The sequence below is a fragment of the Carcharodon carcharias genome, chromosome 12 (genome assembly GCF_017639515.1).
Source record: "Carcharodon carcharias isolate sCarCar2 chromosome 12, sCarCar2.pri, whole genome shotgun sequence".
NCBI classification, from domain to species: domain Eukaryota; kingdom Metazoa; phylum Chordata; class Chondrichthyes; order Lamniformes; family Lamnidae; genus Carcharodon; species Carcharodon carcharias.
Window position 1 is genome coordinate 138,872,529 of NC_054478.1, and position 16,237 is coordinate 138,888,765.

A 16,237-nucleotide genomic window follows, 5' to 3' on the forward strand; every position below is an offset into this window, starting at 1 on the left:
TCAGAACAATGGGAGATCTTCCTTCTTTGGAAGAACGTTGTGGATGTCTTGCATATCTGGACCATTGCTTTTGGTGTCAATAAGAAGTCTCATTTCACAAGCTCAGCTGGAAGAGCAGGAGCTGGAGGCTCCTCAGACAGCACCTTCCAAACCCACGACCACTACCATCTAGAATGACAAGGGCAGCAGGCACATGGGAACACCACCGCCTGGAAGTTCCCCTCCAAGTCACTCACCATCCTGACTTGGAAATATATCACCATTTCTTCACTGTCACCGGGTCAAAATCCTGGAACTCCCTCCCTACACCACATGGACTGTAGCGGTTCAAGAAGACTGCTCACCACCACCTTCTCAAGGGGCAATTAGGAATGGGCAATAAATGCTGGCCCAGCCAACGATGCCCACATCCCGTGAATGAATTAATTTAAAAAAGGTGTCAAGAGTAAACATTTTGATGCTGTGCAGGGGGAAAGGAGAAATTTGGGTTCTCCCTCAGAATCATTTCACTGACGAACGCTCAATTTTGGAGCACAGGTTAAGCTGAGTGAATTCCTCATTAATATTTTGAGTAACAACAAATTTTAATATAATACAGTAAAATATCCTGAGACAATTCACAGGAGTGTTACAAAATGAAACTTGACACCAGGTCGCATAAGGAGATGTTTGGGCAGATGACCATAAGCTTGGTCTTAAGGAGTGCCTTAAAGGAGGAAAGCAAGGTAGAGAGAGGCAGAGGTGCGTAAGGAGGGAATTCCAGAGCTTGGCTGCTGAAAGCACAGCCACCAATGGTGGAGCAACTAAAACTGGGATGCACAAGATACTAGAATCTTGGAGAGTTGTGGGACTGGAGAGGAGGTTACAGAGATAAGGCATATAGAAGGATTTTAAAAAAAAAGGATGGATCTAAGCAACAAAGTGACAATGCCAGTCATCCTGAGGCGTGAGCCACTGACTGCTCAACTCCCTTACATACATTAACTCAGAGATTTGATTCATAGCACAAAGCCACAAGATGATCACAATGTGCGGTTCAGCCCCATTCCAATAAGGAATATCTTCCTGGTTTGCTATTTTCTCATTTGAAGGACTCAGTTCTGGAGATAGAGTCATAGAGTTTTACAGCACTGTAACAGGCCCTTCGGCCCATTGGGTTGTCAAGCCCCTATCTACTCTAATCCCATTTTCCAGCACTTGGCCCATAGCCCTGTATGCTATAGTGTTTCAAGTGTTCATCTAAATACTTCTTAAATGTTGTGAGGGTTCCTGCCTCTACCATCCTTTCAAGCAATGAGTTCAAGATACCTCCACTGTCTAGGTGAACATTTTTTCCTCACATCCCCTCTAAATCTCCTGTCCATCATCTTTTATCTATGCTTCCTGGTTATTGGCCCCTCCACTAAAGGGGAAAAGTTTCTTCCTATCTACACCCCTCATAATTTTGTATACCTCTATCAGGTCCCCCCTCAGCCTTCTCTGCTCTAAGGAAAATAACCCTAGCCTATCCAGTCTCCCTTCATAGCTGAAACACTCCAGCCCAGGCAATTTCCTGCTGAATCTCCCCCACACCCTCTCCTGTGCAATCATATCCTGCCACCTTCAATGATTGGTGCACATGTCCATGAGGACCCTCTGCTCCTGAACCCTTTAGAATTGTACCCTTTCATTTAGATGTACAATTGCTACTCCTACCAAAATGAATCACTTCACACTTCTACTGGATTAAATTTCACCTGCCACTTGTACGCCCATTCCACCAGCCTATGTCTTCTGAAGTTTAACACTCTCCTCTGCGAGTGGTGAACAAAGATGACTCTATGCTAATTGGTGAGCTTCTGCATGTTGTGCAACAACAGCCCCTCTGCCTCCAGTCACACCAACAGGATCATCTGAACTTCTGGGCACCCTTCTCACCACCTTGTTGTCATGGGAGATGATGTTTGACTTCTTGTTGAACACTGTCTCCCTCCCCCATCCCCCAGCTCCTGGATCTCAGCTGTCATGTAATTAGGCACCCAATGCTATTTTCACAAGAATAGTATTTATTAATTCCTTGGTTGCAGCGCTCACCATGTAAAGTAGGCAAATTGGGCTGATACTAGTGCACTGACTATAAATGGCGGGGAACATGCTTCAATTGTGCCAATTCCCCATAATCAGGACAGCATGGCACATTACATAGAATTTACAGCATAGGAACAGGCCACTTGGCATAAATGGTGTGTGCCAGTTGTTGTGCTCAATAAGAACCTCCTCCCTTCTCAATCAGATACAGGTTTTACCGGTCATGACAGGTACCTTGTATGAGACATCTGTAATAACATGTTGAGTCACTAAAGCACAGATTATCTGGTCATTATCACACTGCTGATTGTGGAGCCTTGCAAATTGGTTTCCACATTTTCTATATTATAACAGAGAGTACACTTCAAAAGTACTTCATTTGGTTGTAAAGCACATGGGGACATCCTGAAACCATGAAAGGTGCTACATCTCTTATTGAGATTGATTGGCTTTGGACACTTCTGTATCTGTTACTGTTCATTTATCAACAGTTCATTTTATTTAAAAAAAAGGAAATTGTACATCAAATCCACATTCTCCTTACAATGGAATAAATGGGACAGTGGCAACATGGATACAAAATTGGCTGAGTGACAGGAAACAAAGAGTAGTGGTGAACAGTTGTTTTTCAGACTGGAGGAAGGTTTGTAGTGGAGCTCCCCAGTGATCGGTGTTAGGATCCCTGATCTTCCTGATATATATTAATGACCTAGGCCTTGATGTGCAGGGCACACCTTCAAAACTTGTGGATGATACGAATACTTGGAAGTATTGTGGATCGAACATTGTGTTCCTTTGGTTGTTCATAATAAGTAGAGCCAGCTCGTGCTTGCAAAACCCAAATCTAATTTCAAAATTTGCTGACAATATGAAACTTGGAAGAATTGTGAACTGCAAGGAGGAAAGTGTAGAACGTCAAGAGGAACATAGACAGGTTAGTGGAATGGGCGGACAAGTGGCAGTTGAAATTTAATGTAGAGAAGTGTGAACTGATTCATTTTGGTTGGAAGAATGTGAGAGACAATGTAAAATAAAGGGTACAATTCCAAAGGGGGTGCAGGAACAGAGAGGCCTGGGGTAAATGTGCAGAAATCACTGCAAGTGGAAGGACAGGTTGAGAATGCGGTAAATAAAGCATTCGGCTTTCTGGGCTTTATCAATAGGGGCATGGAGTACAAAAGCAAGGAAGTTATGTTAAACCTGTATGAAGCATTGGTTCAGGCTCAACTGGAGTATATCATCCAGTTCAGGGCACCACACTTTAGGAGGGATGTTAAGGCATTAGCGGGGTGTGTGTCAGTGGTAGTCTTCTTCAGGAGTCACCCGTACCCTACATCATAGCTGGATGGATGACTACATAAGGTCCTTGACACTTACCCAGCTCTGCACTTGTGGGTCCACATAGCTGCTTGTTCATGGCAGTGGCCACACACCAGTAACCATGTCAATTCGCAGGCCAAATCAGGTGAGGGTATCATGCGGGGTGCTGTCCGCATGTGAGGGGGAAACGCCTATCTCCAACCATCCTTTTCAAGTGAATAAGAATAAAGCTGCCTTGACAGATGTAGCAAGGGAAATGGTATTTTCTTACTGGTACGGAGAGTATTGCCGCACAGCTGTAAAGTTCATCAGCAAGGGTGCAGAAGGTGCTGCAGATCATTCACTGCAGTCAACCACATCTGTAGTCGGTTTAACCTGTCAAGCCACTGGGAACAGCAAGAACGAGAGTGGGGCTGGCTTAGCGCAATCCATCCCCACAGTAATCAACCCACACACACCTGGCTGAATCCTTCATACACACCCCCTTATATCTTGAAAAAATGAAAATGCGCTCCTTTAGTTTTCGCCCACACAATGCAGTATATTGTAGGTGAGATAAAAAGAAGAAATGGGAACTCTACTTAGCTTCTCGAATGTAAGAACTCTACTTAATAAAGACAACCGCTTCCAACCCCAGAGTACTCTAGTTGGCAGGGAACTCTCACAATACAATGCTGACATTGCTGCTTCAAGTGAAACCCAATTAGCAGAGGAGGGACAGTTAACAGAGCTATCAGCAGACTACACATTCTTCAGGATAGACAAGACAAGGAGTGAGAAGCGAGAGGCAGCTGTCGGCTTTGCTATTGAGTCTGACTTTGCAAAAAAGTTTGGATACTCTCCCTAGGGGCATAAAAGATCATTTTATGACTCTATGCCTACCTCTTGTGAACAATAAATATGCAACAATGATCAGCAAAAATGCTCCAACAATGACTAGTCCAGAGGATGGCAAGGAGAAATTCTAGGAGGACCTGGACAGACCTATTGCAAATACTCCAAAGAGGACAGGCTCTTTGTGATGGAGAACTCCAATACAAGGGTAGGAGCTGACTTTCAAGCTTGGGATGGTGTCACGGAGAATCAAGCTGTGGGGAAGTGCAACAGCAATGGCATGTTTCTCCTGAGTCTTTGCAGCCAATGAAATATGTCAATCACCCACACCATCTTCAAGCAGAAGGCAAAGTACAAAAACATTTGGATGCACCCAAGATCTAAACACTGGCATCAGATTAACCTTATCATCAACCGGCAGAGCAACATAAAAGATGTTAGAATCACCAGGGTTATGTGAGGAGCGGAGTGCTCTACAGACCACAGGATGCTATGCTCCAAGATGGGATTTACTACCTTACTGACAAGACCACCAACTGATCCTTCAAAATGGCCCCTCACTCAAGATTAAAATAGAAAGCTGAGTGCATTTGTTAAAGCTTCATTCTGAACTGGAGACCAATCTGAATCAATAGCTTCAGGACATCAATTATCGAATGGTGCAACCGCACCAGAGACCTGCTGAAGCAGTTGACTTTTTAGGGGCCACCGAGAGCAATCAATTCCATCATCCTGTGTCCTCGGCTTAAGCAGCACTGATTCTCAAAGGCTGCTCACTCAGCGAAGATCGCACTCTTCAGGAACTCAACTCGCTCATCTTCTGACAGCTTCCCAAACTCGTGTACTGGGACCTGGAATAAACAAAGAAAATATTGTGGAGGAGAATCTGAGTTAAAATATCAAAGGAAGATAACTGGCATTAAAATCTTCCCCTCCCAGAAAGAGCATGAGACAACTCATCAAGGCTCCTCCAACTTCCAAACGCACGCTGCCATCTAGAAGGATAAGGGCAGCAGATACATGGGAACACCACCACCTGGAAGTTCCCTTTCAAGCCACTCACCATCCTGACTTGGAAATATATCACCGTTCCTTCACTGTCACTGGGTCAAAATATTGGAACTCCCTCCCTAACAGCACTGTGTGTGTACCTACACCACATGGACTGCAGCGGTTCAAGAGGCAGCTCACCACCACCTTCTCAAGGGCAATTAGAGATGGGCAATAAATGCTGGGCCAGCCAGCGAAGCCCACATCCCATGAACGAATTAAAAAAATGTGATTCGTTACGTGAGCAATCAAGAAAGATTCTCGAGCTTTGACAGAAAACATAGTTGCATCTTCAATCCCTCACATGCTGAGCTTCCAAACGCAACCAGGTGGTCAACGAGGGGATGTAAAAACATTTCAATAGGAAACTTTTTTTTTTAAGTTCCTCCTGTGCATAGATGCAGACTCACTGTGCAGCACTCTAAGCGTCCATATCACCCCTTTCCTTCTCCCTCTGGCTGAAAAGGGTACAGTATTTTAGTAGTCACATTACTGGGCTGGTAATTCAAAGGACTGGGGGAGGAAAATTGCTTTTGAAGTGCAATCACTGATGGGTTGTATGAAACACAGGAGTCAATTTATCCACAGCAAGCTCCCACCAACAGCAGTGAGATAAGTTACCAGATAACCTGTGTTTTAGTGACAATGATTGAGGGATAAACGTTGGCGATAATGCCACAGAGAATACTCCCACTCTTCTTGAAAAGAGCGCCATGGGATATTGTACATCTACCTGAAAGAGGTGACCGGGCCTTGGTTTAAAGTCTCCCCTGAAAGACGGCACTGGAGTGTCAATTTGCTGGAATGGCAGTTAGAGAATTTGAATTCAGCTTTAAAAAAATCTGGAAATAAAATGCCGGAATCGCTAAAGGTGAGCGGTTTGATTGTGGTTAAAAATAAAGCCAACAGGTTCACCGGTGTTCTTTAAGGGAGTCCTTATCTGGTCTGGTCTATAATTGACTCCAGTCCTACATCCAACATGGTTGACTCTGAACTGACTTCTGAAGTGGCCTAGCAAGCTACTCAGTTGTATCAAATCGTTTCAGAGAAGGCAGTCCACCATCACCTCCTCAGGGCAAGTAGGAGTGGGGAATGTAGCCCACCCTGCCAGCATTGCCCACACTGAGAATGAATTTAAAATCCTGGAAACTGTGGCCCTCTTAAGATTGGCAAAAGGCAACTGCTTGAACGACAGAGACATTAAACCAAAGGGGAGTTCCCCTGTTGGGCACCAACAACCCCTTTTGTCCACACAAACCAGATGCTTACTGGGATTAGAAACTTAAAATTATAGCTAGGCTGTCCTTTGCTGAGGTAAGGAAGCAATTCTTCAAATCTGGAGCTCTTGACCCCTCCCACCACCCCCCACCCCCCTCAACCCCACGCCCCCCCTTCCTCGCCCAAATGAAAACTGTTGAGTCTACGTCAATTGAAATTTGAAAAACTGACATTGATAAGACTTCTATTGGGTAAAGATATTAAGAGTTATGGAACCAAGGTGGACAGTTGGAATTGAGATACAGATCAGTCAAAATCTAACTGAACGGTGGAACTGGCTCAAGGGTTGAATAGCCTCCCCCTATTCCTATGAAGTAAAATTGGAAAAGGGTGACAGGTAAAGGGGAACTCTTAACTACCCATCCGTGATGCTCAATTATTTGCAGATATTTTTCCACTAAACAAGACAAAGCCAAAACCTAGCCAGAAAAAAAAGTACAATTTATGGAAACTTTATTCATTTGCAGAGATATCATTACAATCTGAGCACCTGAAAGTAGAATTGTTTTGTGCAAATCCACCTTTTCTAGTGGATTTGAAAGGCCACAACCCAAGGTTACCACTGTAAATACTCACCAATACCACGTGGTACCCCAGTACCTTGAGATGCCGAATCTTCAATGCCAACCTCTCCTTGGGGTGCATTGTGCCAAGGCAAAAGGCGGATACTGGAGTACACAGCACAGCCACTCTGCAAGGTACAAAATGATGGGTTATCACTTAGGGAAATATTTCAATGGCTTGAAGGATTGACACTGTTACAATGGGATTTTGTTCGAAATAACTAATGGCATTGCCAAAATATCCCCATTTTATTTCAAAGGTTCTCCCAGACACTCCCACACCCCACCAGTTACTGACTTCCTTTCTGACTCCTCTTTCTGAATAATAGAATAAAATTGAAATCTGTTGCGCTCCCCAGTCTTGCAGGTAGCATCTAGACAGGTGAGAATTACGCAGGTAATTTACTAAGAAGCAACAGCAATGGGTTGCACTTTCAACCCGAAATTCAAAGAAATTGTCAGGAATCTTTCAATTACAGGCATACAGAATGACAATAGTGTAGAAACTGATAGACCGCATGATAGACCCTAGGAAGAAATTTATAGCAATCCTACTGGAAAGCTTTTAACTCTTAAATGTACATGACAAGGCAGCAATGTAAGCTGGATCAACCAACAGATCTACAAGGCAGTAAACCTTACCGCTGTGTGTTAGTATCACTGCCAATCTCATCATCTTGAGGAATGGGAACCGCATTCTTTCTCTCTTGGTCCAAAGCAATTTCAAAATCTTGACAGAAGCACAGAAAATAGAGATCATCTTGATGGAGAGCAGTTCGGAAGAGTTTCTGTGCAGATTATATACTAAAAAAATAACCAATGCTGCTTACATTCCTGTACTTAGCACATTCACTTCTATTGACGTGAATGAGGTTTGAATACTCCCGAGATTCTTCGCTACTTTATAAAACATGAAAAAACCCCCCGTCTTCTCCATTACCAAGAACGTCTACTTCCATCTCAGTGGCCCGACCTCAGCCCATCTGCTGCTGAGACCCTCTTCCACCCTTCTGTCCCACCCAGAATTGACTATTCTGGTGCGCTCCAGACACATTAAGACAAATATTCAGCAGTAGTTCAGTGATGAGATTCCTGCTGAGTTCTTCATGGTTTCCCGATGTTCGTTGTGTCATTCAGCATCAGGAGTGAAAATCTCTTCAAGCTGGGCTCGATAGGGTTTGCACCTGTGCTGGCTCTTTGAAAGAGCTGGCCGATTAGTCCCACACCCCTGCTCTTTCAATATAACTATGCACATTTTTCCCTTTCAACTATATAACCCATTTCCTTTTGAAAGTTATTATTGAATCTGCTCCCAACTTACTTTCATGTGGTGGGTTCCAGATCATAACTTCCTGCGTTAAAGGAACCTCATCTTCACTTCGAAACTTTATCCAACTGCTTTAAATCTGTATCCTCTAGCTGCTGACCCTCCTCCAGTGGAAGCAGTTTTTCCTTTTTTACTCTATCAGAGCCCCTCATTGTTTTGAGCAGCTGTTAAATCCCTCCTTAATCTTTTCTACCCAAAGGGGAACGCTCCCAACTTCTTTAGTCTCGCCACATCGCTGAAGCCCTTCGTCCTTGTATCATTCTGATCAGCTGCCCCTTCTTGCTCTCCAAATCCCTGACATCCCAATTAGCAAAAGGTATTGAACCCTCTCAATAACAGTATTTTGGAGCCACGGAAAAACACAGTCCTCAGGTAAGTGATCACTTCTAAAAAAAAATCCAAATACCTATAAAATGAATGTTTTTCAACACCAAGCCCTGGCGATACAGGCTGCTGTCACCCAAGGTGGTATCTACAGCCTTCTGTACCTCTGCGTTCACAGTAACACTGGGCAATAAGGGACTGGCAATACTGGCATTCGCTGGCCTGGCGAAGGATGGATTTTCTAACTCCAGGCACAGGTAGATGCACTGAAGCATTCGCTTATTTGACTCACGGTGGACATTGGCTGGAAAAGATAAAATCAGAGAGGGTTTCAAAGGCAATGATGAATATCTTTTGTTGTAGTTTACCTGAACCTGGAGAGAAATGACCCAGGTTGTTGCATTCCAGAAAGCCAGTTGGTGAAGGATAGAACCACAGTGAATTTTTACATACTTTTCCAACTGCCAATTTGCAGAGATAAGCATTACAAACATGCATCTTCTAACTTAACAATCGCAGTTTGTCTGTCCCTATTTATAGGAGCACAAATGAATCCCCAGATAATGCCCACCACCTACATACAATTAACACAGGTGACCATTTTCATTGGTCAAAACAATGGTCCTCTATGAGATATTGTTGTTGCTATGAATGTGCTAGGTTGTGCAAGTGCAAGCAAGGTGGGTAGGGAAGTGGTTTGGAGGAAGGAGACAGAGTAGAGAAAACAGGTCCATACTCAAATTGTCAGGATGTGATCAATGGTGTCTTCCAAGGATCAGTACTGCGGTGGCAGCTTCCCAGTGCTTTTATAAATGACTTAGGTGAAGGAGTAGGGTGTCGCATATCCAGGTTTGCTGATCACACTAAGCTAGGTGGCACAGTAAGTGACCTAGAATGAAAGCAGGAAGCTGCAAAGGACCACTGACGGGTAATAATTGAGTTTTTTTTTAAGTCATTTTACAGGATGTGGGCTTCGCTGGTTGGGCCAGCATTTATTGCCCATCCCTAATTGCCCTTGAGAAGGTGGTGGTGAGCTGCCTTCTTGAACTACTGCAGTTCCTGTGGTGTAGGGACACCCACAGTGCTGTTAGGGAGGGAGTTCCAGGATTTTGACACAGCGACAGTGAAGGAACAGTGATATATTTCCAAGTCAGGATAGTTAGAGGCTTGGAAGGGAACTTCCAGGTGGTGGTGTTCCCATCTATCTGCTACCCTTGTCCTTCTAGGTGGTAGTGGTTGTGTGTTTGGAAGGTGCTGTCTAAGGGGCCTTGGTGAGTTTCTGCAGTGCATCTTGTAGATGGTACACACACTGCTACTACTGTGCATCGGTGGTGGAGGGAGTGATTGTTCGTGGATGTGATACCAATCAAGCGGGCTGCTTTGTCCTAGGTGGTGTCAAGCTTCTTGAGTGTTGTGGGAGCTGCACTCATCCAGGCAAGTGGGGAGTATTCCATCACACTCCTGACTTGTGCCTTGTAGATGGTGGACAGGCTTTGGGGAGTCAGGAGGTGAGTTACTCGCAGCAAGATTCCTAGCCTCTGACCTGCTCTCGTAGCCACAGTATTTATTTGGCTAGTCCAGTTCAGTTTCTTCTCAATGGTAGCCCCCAGGATGTTGATATTGGGGGATTTAGTGATGGTAATGCCATTGAACATCAGGGTGTGACTGTTGGATTTTCTCTTGTTGGAGATGGTCATTGCCTGGCACTTGTGTGGCACGAATGTTACTTGCCACTTGTCAGCCCAAGCCTGGATATTGTCCAGGTCTTGCTGTATTTGGACATGGACTGCTTCAGCATCTGAGGAGTTGTGAATGGTGTTGAACATTGTGCAATCATCAGTGAACATCCTCACTTCTAACCTAATGATGGAAGGAAGGTCATTGATGAAGCATTTGAAGATGCTTGGGTCAAGGACACTACCCTGAGGAACTCCTGCAGTGATGTCCTGCAGCTGAGATGACTGATCTCCAACAACCATAACCAGCTTCCTTTGTGCTAGGTATGACTTCAAACAGCAGAGAGTTTTCCCCCTGAGTCCCATTGACTCCAGTTTTGGTAGCGCTCTTTGATGCTACACTTGGTCAAATGTGGCCTTGATGTCAAGGGCAGTCACTCTCCCCTTACCTTTGGAGTTCAGCTTTTTTGTCCATGTTTGAACCAAGGCTGTAATGAGGTCAGGAGCTAAGTGGCCTTGGCTGAACCCAAACTGCGCGTCAGTGAGCAGGTTAATGCTAAGCTATTGCCACTTGATAGCACTGTTGATGACCCCATCCATTACTTTACTGATGATCAAGAGTAGACTGATGGAGCAGTAATTTGCCAGATTGTATTTGCCCTGCTTTTTGTGTACAGGACATACCTGGGCAATTTTCCACATGGCCAGGGAGATGCCAGTGTTGTAGCTTGGCTAGGGGTGCGGCAAGTTCTGGAGCACAAGTCTTCAGTATTATTGCCAGAATATTGTCAGGGGCCTTAGCCTTTCCTGTATCCAGTGCCTTCAGTCATTTCTTGATATGGCGTGGAGTGAATCGAATTGGCTGAAGACTGGCATCTGTGATGCTGGGGACCTCCAGAGGAGGCTGAGATGGATCATCCACCCGGCACTTCTGGCTGAAGATTGTGGCAAATGCTTCAGCCTTATTTTTTGCATTGATGTGCTGGGTTCCTCCATTATTGAGGATAGGGATACTTGTGGAGCCTCCTCCTCCAGTGAGTTGTTTAATTGTCCACCACCATTCACAACCGGATGTGGCTGGACTGCAGAGCTTGGATCTGATCTGTTGGTTGTGGGATCGCTTAGCAGCAGCATCCAGCTGTTTAGGCTGTTTGGTATGTAAGTTGTCCTGTGTTGTAGCTTCACCAGGTTGACACCTCATTTTTAGGTCTGCCTGGGGCTGCTCCTGGCATGCCCTCCTGCACGCTTCATTGAACCAGGGTTCATCCCTTGCCTTGATGGTAATGGTAGAGTGGGGGATATGCTGGGCCATGAGGTTACAGATTGTGTTCGAGAACAATTCTGCTGCTGCTGATGGCCCACAGCGCCTCATGGTGCCCAGTCTTGAGTCGTTAGATCCGTTTGAAATCTATCCCCTTTAGCACGGTGGTAGTACCACACAACACGATGGACGGTATTCTTAATGTGAAGGCAGGACTTCGTGTCCACAATAACTGCACGGTGGTCACTGCTACCGACACTGTCATGAACAGACGCATCTGCTGCAGGCAGACTGGTGAGGATAAGGTAAAGTATGTTTTTCCCTTTTTGTTGGTTCCCTCACCAGCTGCCGCAGACCCAGTCTAGCAGCTATGTCATTTAGGACTCGGCTAGCTCGGTCAGTAGTGGTGCTACTGAGCCACTCTTAGTGATGGGCATTAAAGTACCCCACCCAGAGTGCATTCTGCACCCTTGGCACCCTCAGTGCTTCCTCCAAGTGATGTTCAACATGGAGAAGCACTGATTCAACAGCTGAGGGAGGACAGTATGTGGCAATCAGTGGGTTTCCTTGCCCATGTTTGACCTGATGCCATGAGACTTCATGGAGTCCGGAGTCAATGTTGAGGACTCCCAGAGCAACTCCCTCCTGACTGTATACCACTATGCCACCATCTCTGCTGGGTCTGCCCTGCCGGTGGGACGGGACATACCCAAGGATGATGATGGTGGGGTCTGGGACATTATCTGTAAGGTATGATTCCATGGGGATGACAATGTTAGGCTGTTGCTTGACTAGTCTGTGAGACAGCTCGCCCAATTTTGGCACTAGTCCCCAGATGTTAGGAAGGAGGACTTTGCAGGGTCGACAGGGCTGAGATTGCTGTTGTTGCTTCTGGTGCCTAGGCCGATGCCGGGTGGTCCATCTGGTTTCATCCCTTTTTTGTGACTTTGTAGCGGTTTGTTACAACTGAGTGGCTTGCTAGGCCATTTCAGAGGGCATCTGAGAGTCAACCACATTGCTGTGGCTCTGGAGTCACATGTAGGCCAGACCAGGTAAGGATGGCAGATTTCCTTCCCTAAAGGACATCAGTGAACATGCTAAGCAAGTGCCACTTGACAGCACTGTTAATGACCCCTTCCATCACTTTACTGATGATTGAGAGTAGACTGATGGGCAGTAATTTGCCGGGTTGTATTTGCCCTGCTTTTTGTGTACAGGACATATCTGGGCAATTTTCCACACAGCTGGGTAGGTGCCAGTGTTTTAGCTGTACTGGAACAGTTTGGCTAGGGGCACGGCAAGTTCTGGAGCACAAGTCTTCAGTACTATTGCTGGAATATTATCAGGGCCCATAGCCTTTGCAGTATCTAGTTCCTTCAGCCGTTTCTTGATATCACATGGAGTGAATCGAATTGGCTGAAGACAGGCTTCTGTGATGCTGGGAAAGTCTTGAGATCACCCACTTTTGTTCCCAAGAAAGATAAATTTGAACATTTTCTAAACGGTGAGAAAACGAGGAAGTGTGGAGGAGGAGAGAGCTTCCTTCACTGTCACTGGATCAAATTCCTGGAACTCCCTTCCCAACAGCACTGTGGGTGTACCTACACCACATGGGCTCTAGTGGTTCAAGAAGGCAGCTCACCACAACCTTCTCAAGGGCAATTAGAGATGGGCAAAAAATGCTGACCCAGCCAGTGATGCTCACATCCCATGAATGAATAAAGAAAAAAAGGCTGATGGACAGGTACAATGAAATATTGACATTTATATCAAGAGGGCTGGAATACAAATGAATTGAAGTTATGTTACACTTATATAAATAACTATTATTACATGGGGAGAAGGTGGCGTAGTGGTAATGTGGATGGGCTAGTGATCCAGAGGCCCAGGTTAATGGCCTGGGGACATGGGTTCAAATCCCACCATGGCAGCTGGTGGAATTTGAATCCAATTAATAAATCTGTAATTGAAAGCTCACCTCAGTGATGGCGACCATGAAACTATCATCGATTGTCATAAACACCCATCTGGTTTACTAATGCCCCTTTAGAGAAGGGAATCTGCCATCCTTACCTGGTCTGGCCTGCATGTGACTCGAGAGCCACAGCAACCCTCTTAACTGCCCTCTGAAGTGGCCTAGCCACTCAGTTCAAGGGCAATTAGAGATGGGCAACAATTGCTGGCCATGCCAGTGAAACCCACATCCCATGAAAGAATTAGAAAAAAGTCCTTGTTAGACCTCACTTAGAGTACTATGTACAGTTATAGTACTCACACCTCATGAAAATATACTGGATTTGGAGGGGGTGCAGTGCAGATTCACCAGAATGATGCCGGGGCAAAAAGCATTAAATTATGAGGACAGATTGCATAGAGCATAGAAGAATAATGGGGTGATCTAATTGAAGAGCTAAGACGTTTGAAGGAGTGACGGGGTAGGTGGGGAAATCCAAAGCAAGCCAGCATAACCTCAAAACAAGAGCTGGGCCATTCAGGGATGATGTCAGGAAGCACTTCTTTACACAAAAGGGGAGTGTAAATCTTGAACTCTCTCCCCTAAAATGCTCCTGAGGCTGGGGGTCATGTGAAAATTTCAAAACTGAGATTGATAAATTTTCGTTGGTAAGAGTATTAAGGGTTATGGTAACAAGGTGGGTAGGTGGAATTAAGATGCAGGTCAGCCATGATCGAATTCAATGAAGGTGGGGCAGGCTCGAGGGGCTGAATGGCCTATGCTTGTTCCTAACCGTTCAAATGGATAGGGAAGAATAAAGTGACGATCACTTACCTGACGAAAGAAGCTCACTCAGTCTGCTATCCTGAAACAGTTGGTGTATAGCAGCTTGGGGATAGTGGGCCATCAGACACAAAGAGTAAACCCCACGGAGGAGCTCCAGCGAAGAGCACTTTGACAAATACAGTTCAAACCCATCACTTAAAGTCTGGAGAAAGCTGGGAGGGGGTGGGGAGAGGAAAGGAACAAAAAAAAACACCTCAATTTGTCTTCCAAAATCAGTCAAAATGTCAAGGTTAACATTTATCATAAAACAGAATTGAGCAGCATTACTTCCACTCACCCAGGGGTTAAAAGTTAACTTTCTTGGCATGGTTTATCTTTTTTTTAAGATTTCCCTACATATTCTCTAGAATTTATGGCATAGAAACAGGCCACGCCACCCAACCGATCTATTGTCATGGGATGAAAGAGGCAGTGGCTGCATGGATATGTAAGTGGCTGAGAGACAGAAAGCAGAGAGTCGTGGCGAGCACTCTGGTGCAGTGGTGTTCCCCCAGGGGTTCGTTCGGGTTTGGGACCACTACTTTGTTTTTGACATAGATGAATGACCTGGAATTGGGAAAATGGAGCATCTCGCCCTGAAACGTTAACTGTTCTCTCCAAGGATGATGTTGTTGGGTACTTGTGCACTATTATTTTTTTGTTTTTATTTCATAATTTCAAAGCCTGCAGATGGCACACAATGCTGTAGGAGACAGTGAGCAGGACAGTAACAGACTTAAGGTGGGGGGATGGAAGGGTGAAACAGGCGAATGTGTGACTGATGCAATTCCAGGTGAACAAGTGCAAAGTGGTTCATTTTGGGAGGAAGAATGAGGAAAGGCAATATCAACTAAATGGTATAATGTTAAAAGTGGTTAACAAAAGTGTTAAAAGGACCAGAGGGACCGTGGGGCATATGTACACAAGCCTCTGAAAGAGTCAGGACCAGTTCAGAAGGCTATTAAAAACATACTTGGGATCCTTAGCTTTCTAAATAGAGACCAAGAGTGCAAAAGGGAGTTATGCTAAACATCCATAAAACACTGGTTAGATTCCAGCAGGAATGGCCACAACACTTTGAAAGGATATCAAGGCCTTAAAGAGGGTGCAGAGGAGATTTAACAGCATGGTATTAAGGATGAAAGACTTCAGTTACATGGAAAAACTGGGTCTGTTCTCTTATAAACTATATACAAAAAAAGAATGATTGTAATCTTGCTTGTTCGCCTTAGAGCAGCAAAGATTAAGGGGAGATTTGATAGCGATGTTCAAAATCATGAAGGGTGTTGATAAGGGAAGTGAGGAGGAACTGTTTCCAGTGGCAGAAAGGTTAGTAATCAGGGGCTACAGGTTTAAAGTAATTGGCAAAAGAAGCAGAGGTGACATAAGGAAAAAAAATATTAACTCAGCGAGCTTTTCTGATCTGGAATGCACTGCCTGATAATATCGGGTCTGCTCCCGACACCTTATGTTTCAAATGGGAACTGGATAAATGCTTGAAGGGGCAACAATTGCAGGACTATGAGGATAGAAAACATGGGAGTGGGACTAACTGGTTGACTCTAAGAGCCCACAAAAGCATAATGGGCTGAATGGTCTTTGGTTTTGTATCATCTGATTCCACTCTATGAAATTCCAGCATTAATGCTCCACTTCAGCCTCCTCTCACTCTATTTACTTTAAATCACCCTATGAACATGTCTTCCTATTCCTTTCTCCTTCACATAATTATCTAGATTCCCTTAAATCTATGCCACT

General features: G+C 44.9%; 1 protein-coding gene across 3 annotated transcripts in view; it reads right to left on the reverse strand.

Annotated features, from left to right (window-relative positions):
* Positions 1-2,531: 2,531 nt before the first annotated feature.
* fastkd2 (FAST kinase domains 2) overlaps positions 2,532-16,237 on the reverse strand; it is a 32,655-nt gene continuing 18,949 nt past the window's right edge. For 2 of the 3 annotated variants that reach the window (XM_041201424.1, XM_041201422.1), the window contains 5 exons: positions 14,489-14,652; positions 8,846-9,067; positions 7,755-7,842; positions 7,126-7,240; positions 2,532-5,072 (listed from right to left, as the gene is read on the reverse strand). In XM_041201424.1, coding sequence (XP_041057358.1) covers positions 4,995-5,072; positions 7,126-7,240; positions 7,755-7,842; positions 8,846-9,067; positions 14,489-14,652 — 667 coding nt within the window. In that variant the 3' untranslated portion in view covers positions 2,532-4,994. Of the gene's footprint in view, positions 5,073-7,125; positions 7,241-7,754; positions 7,917-8,845; positions 9,068-14,488; positions 14,653-16,237 lie in introns of all 3 variants that reach the window. The other variant, XM_041201423.1, reaches the window with a different exon arrangement.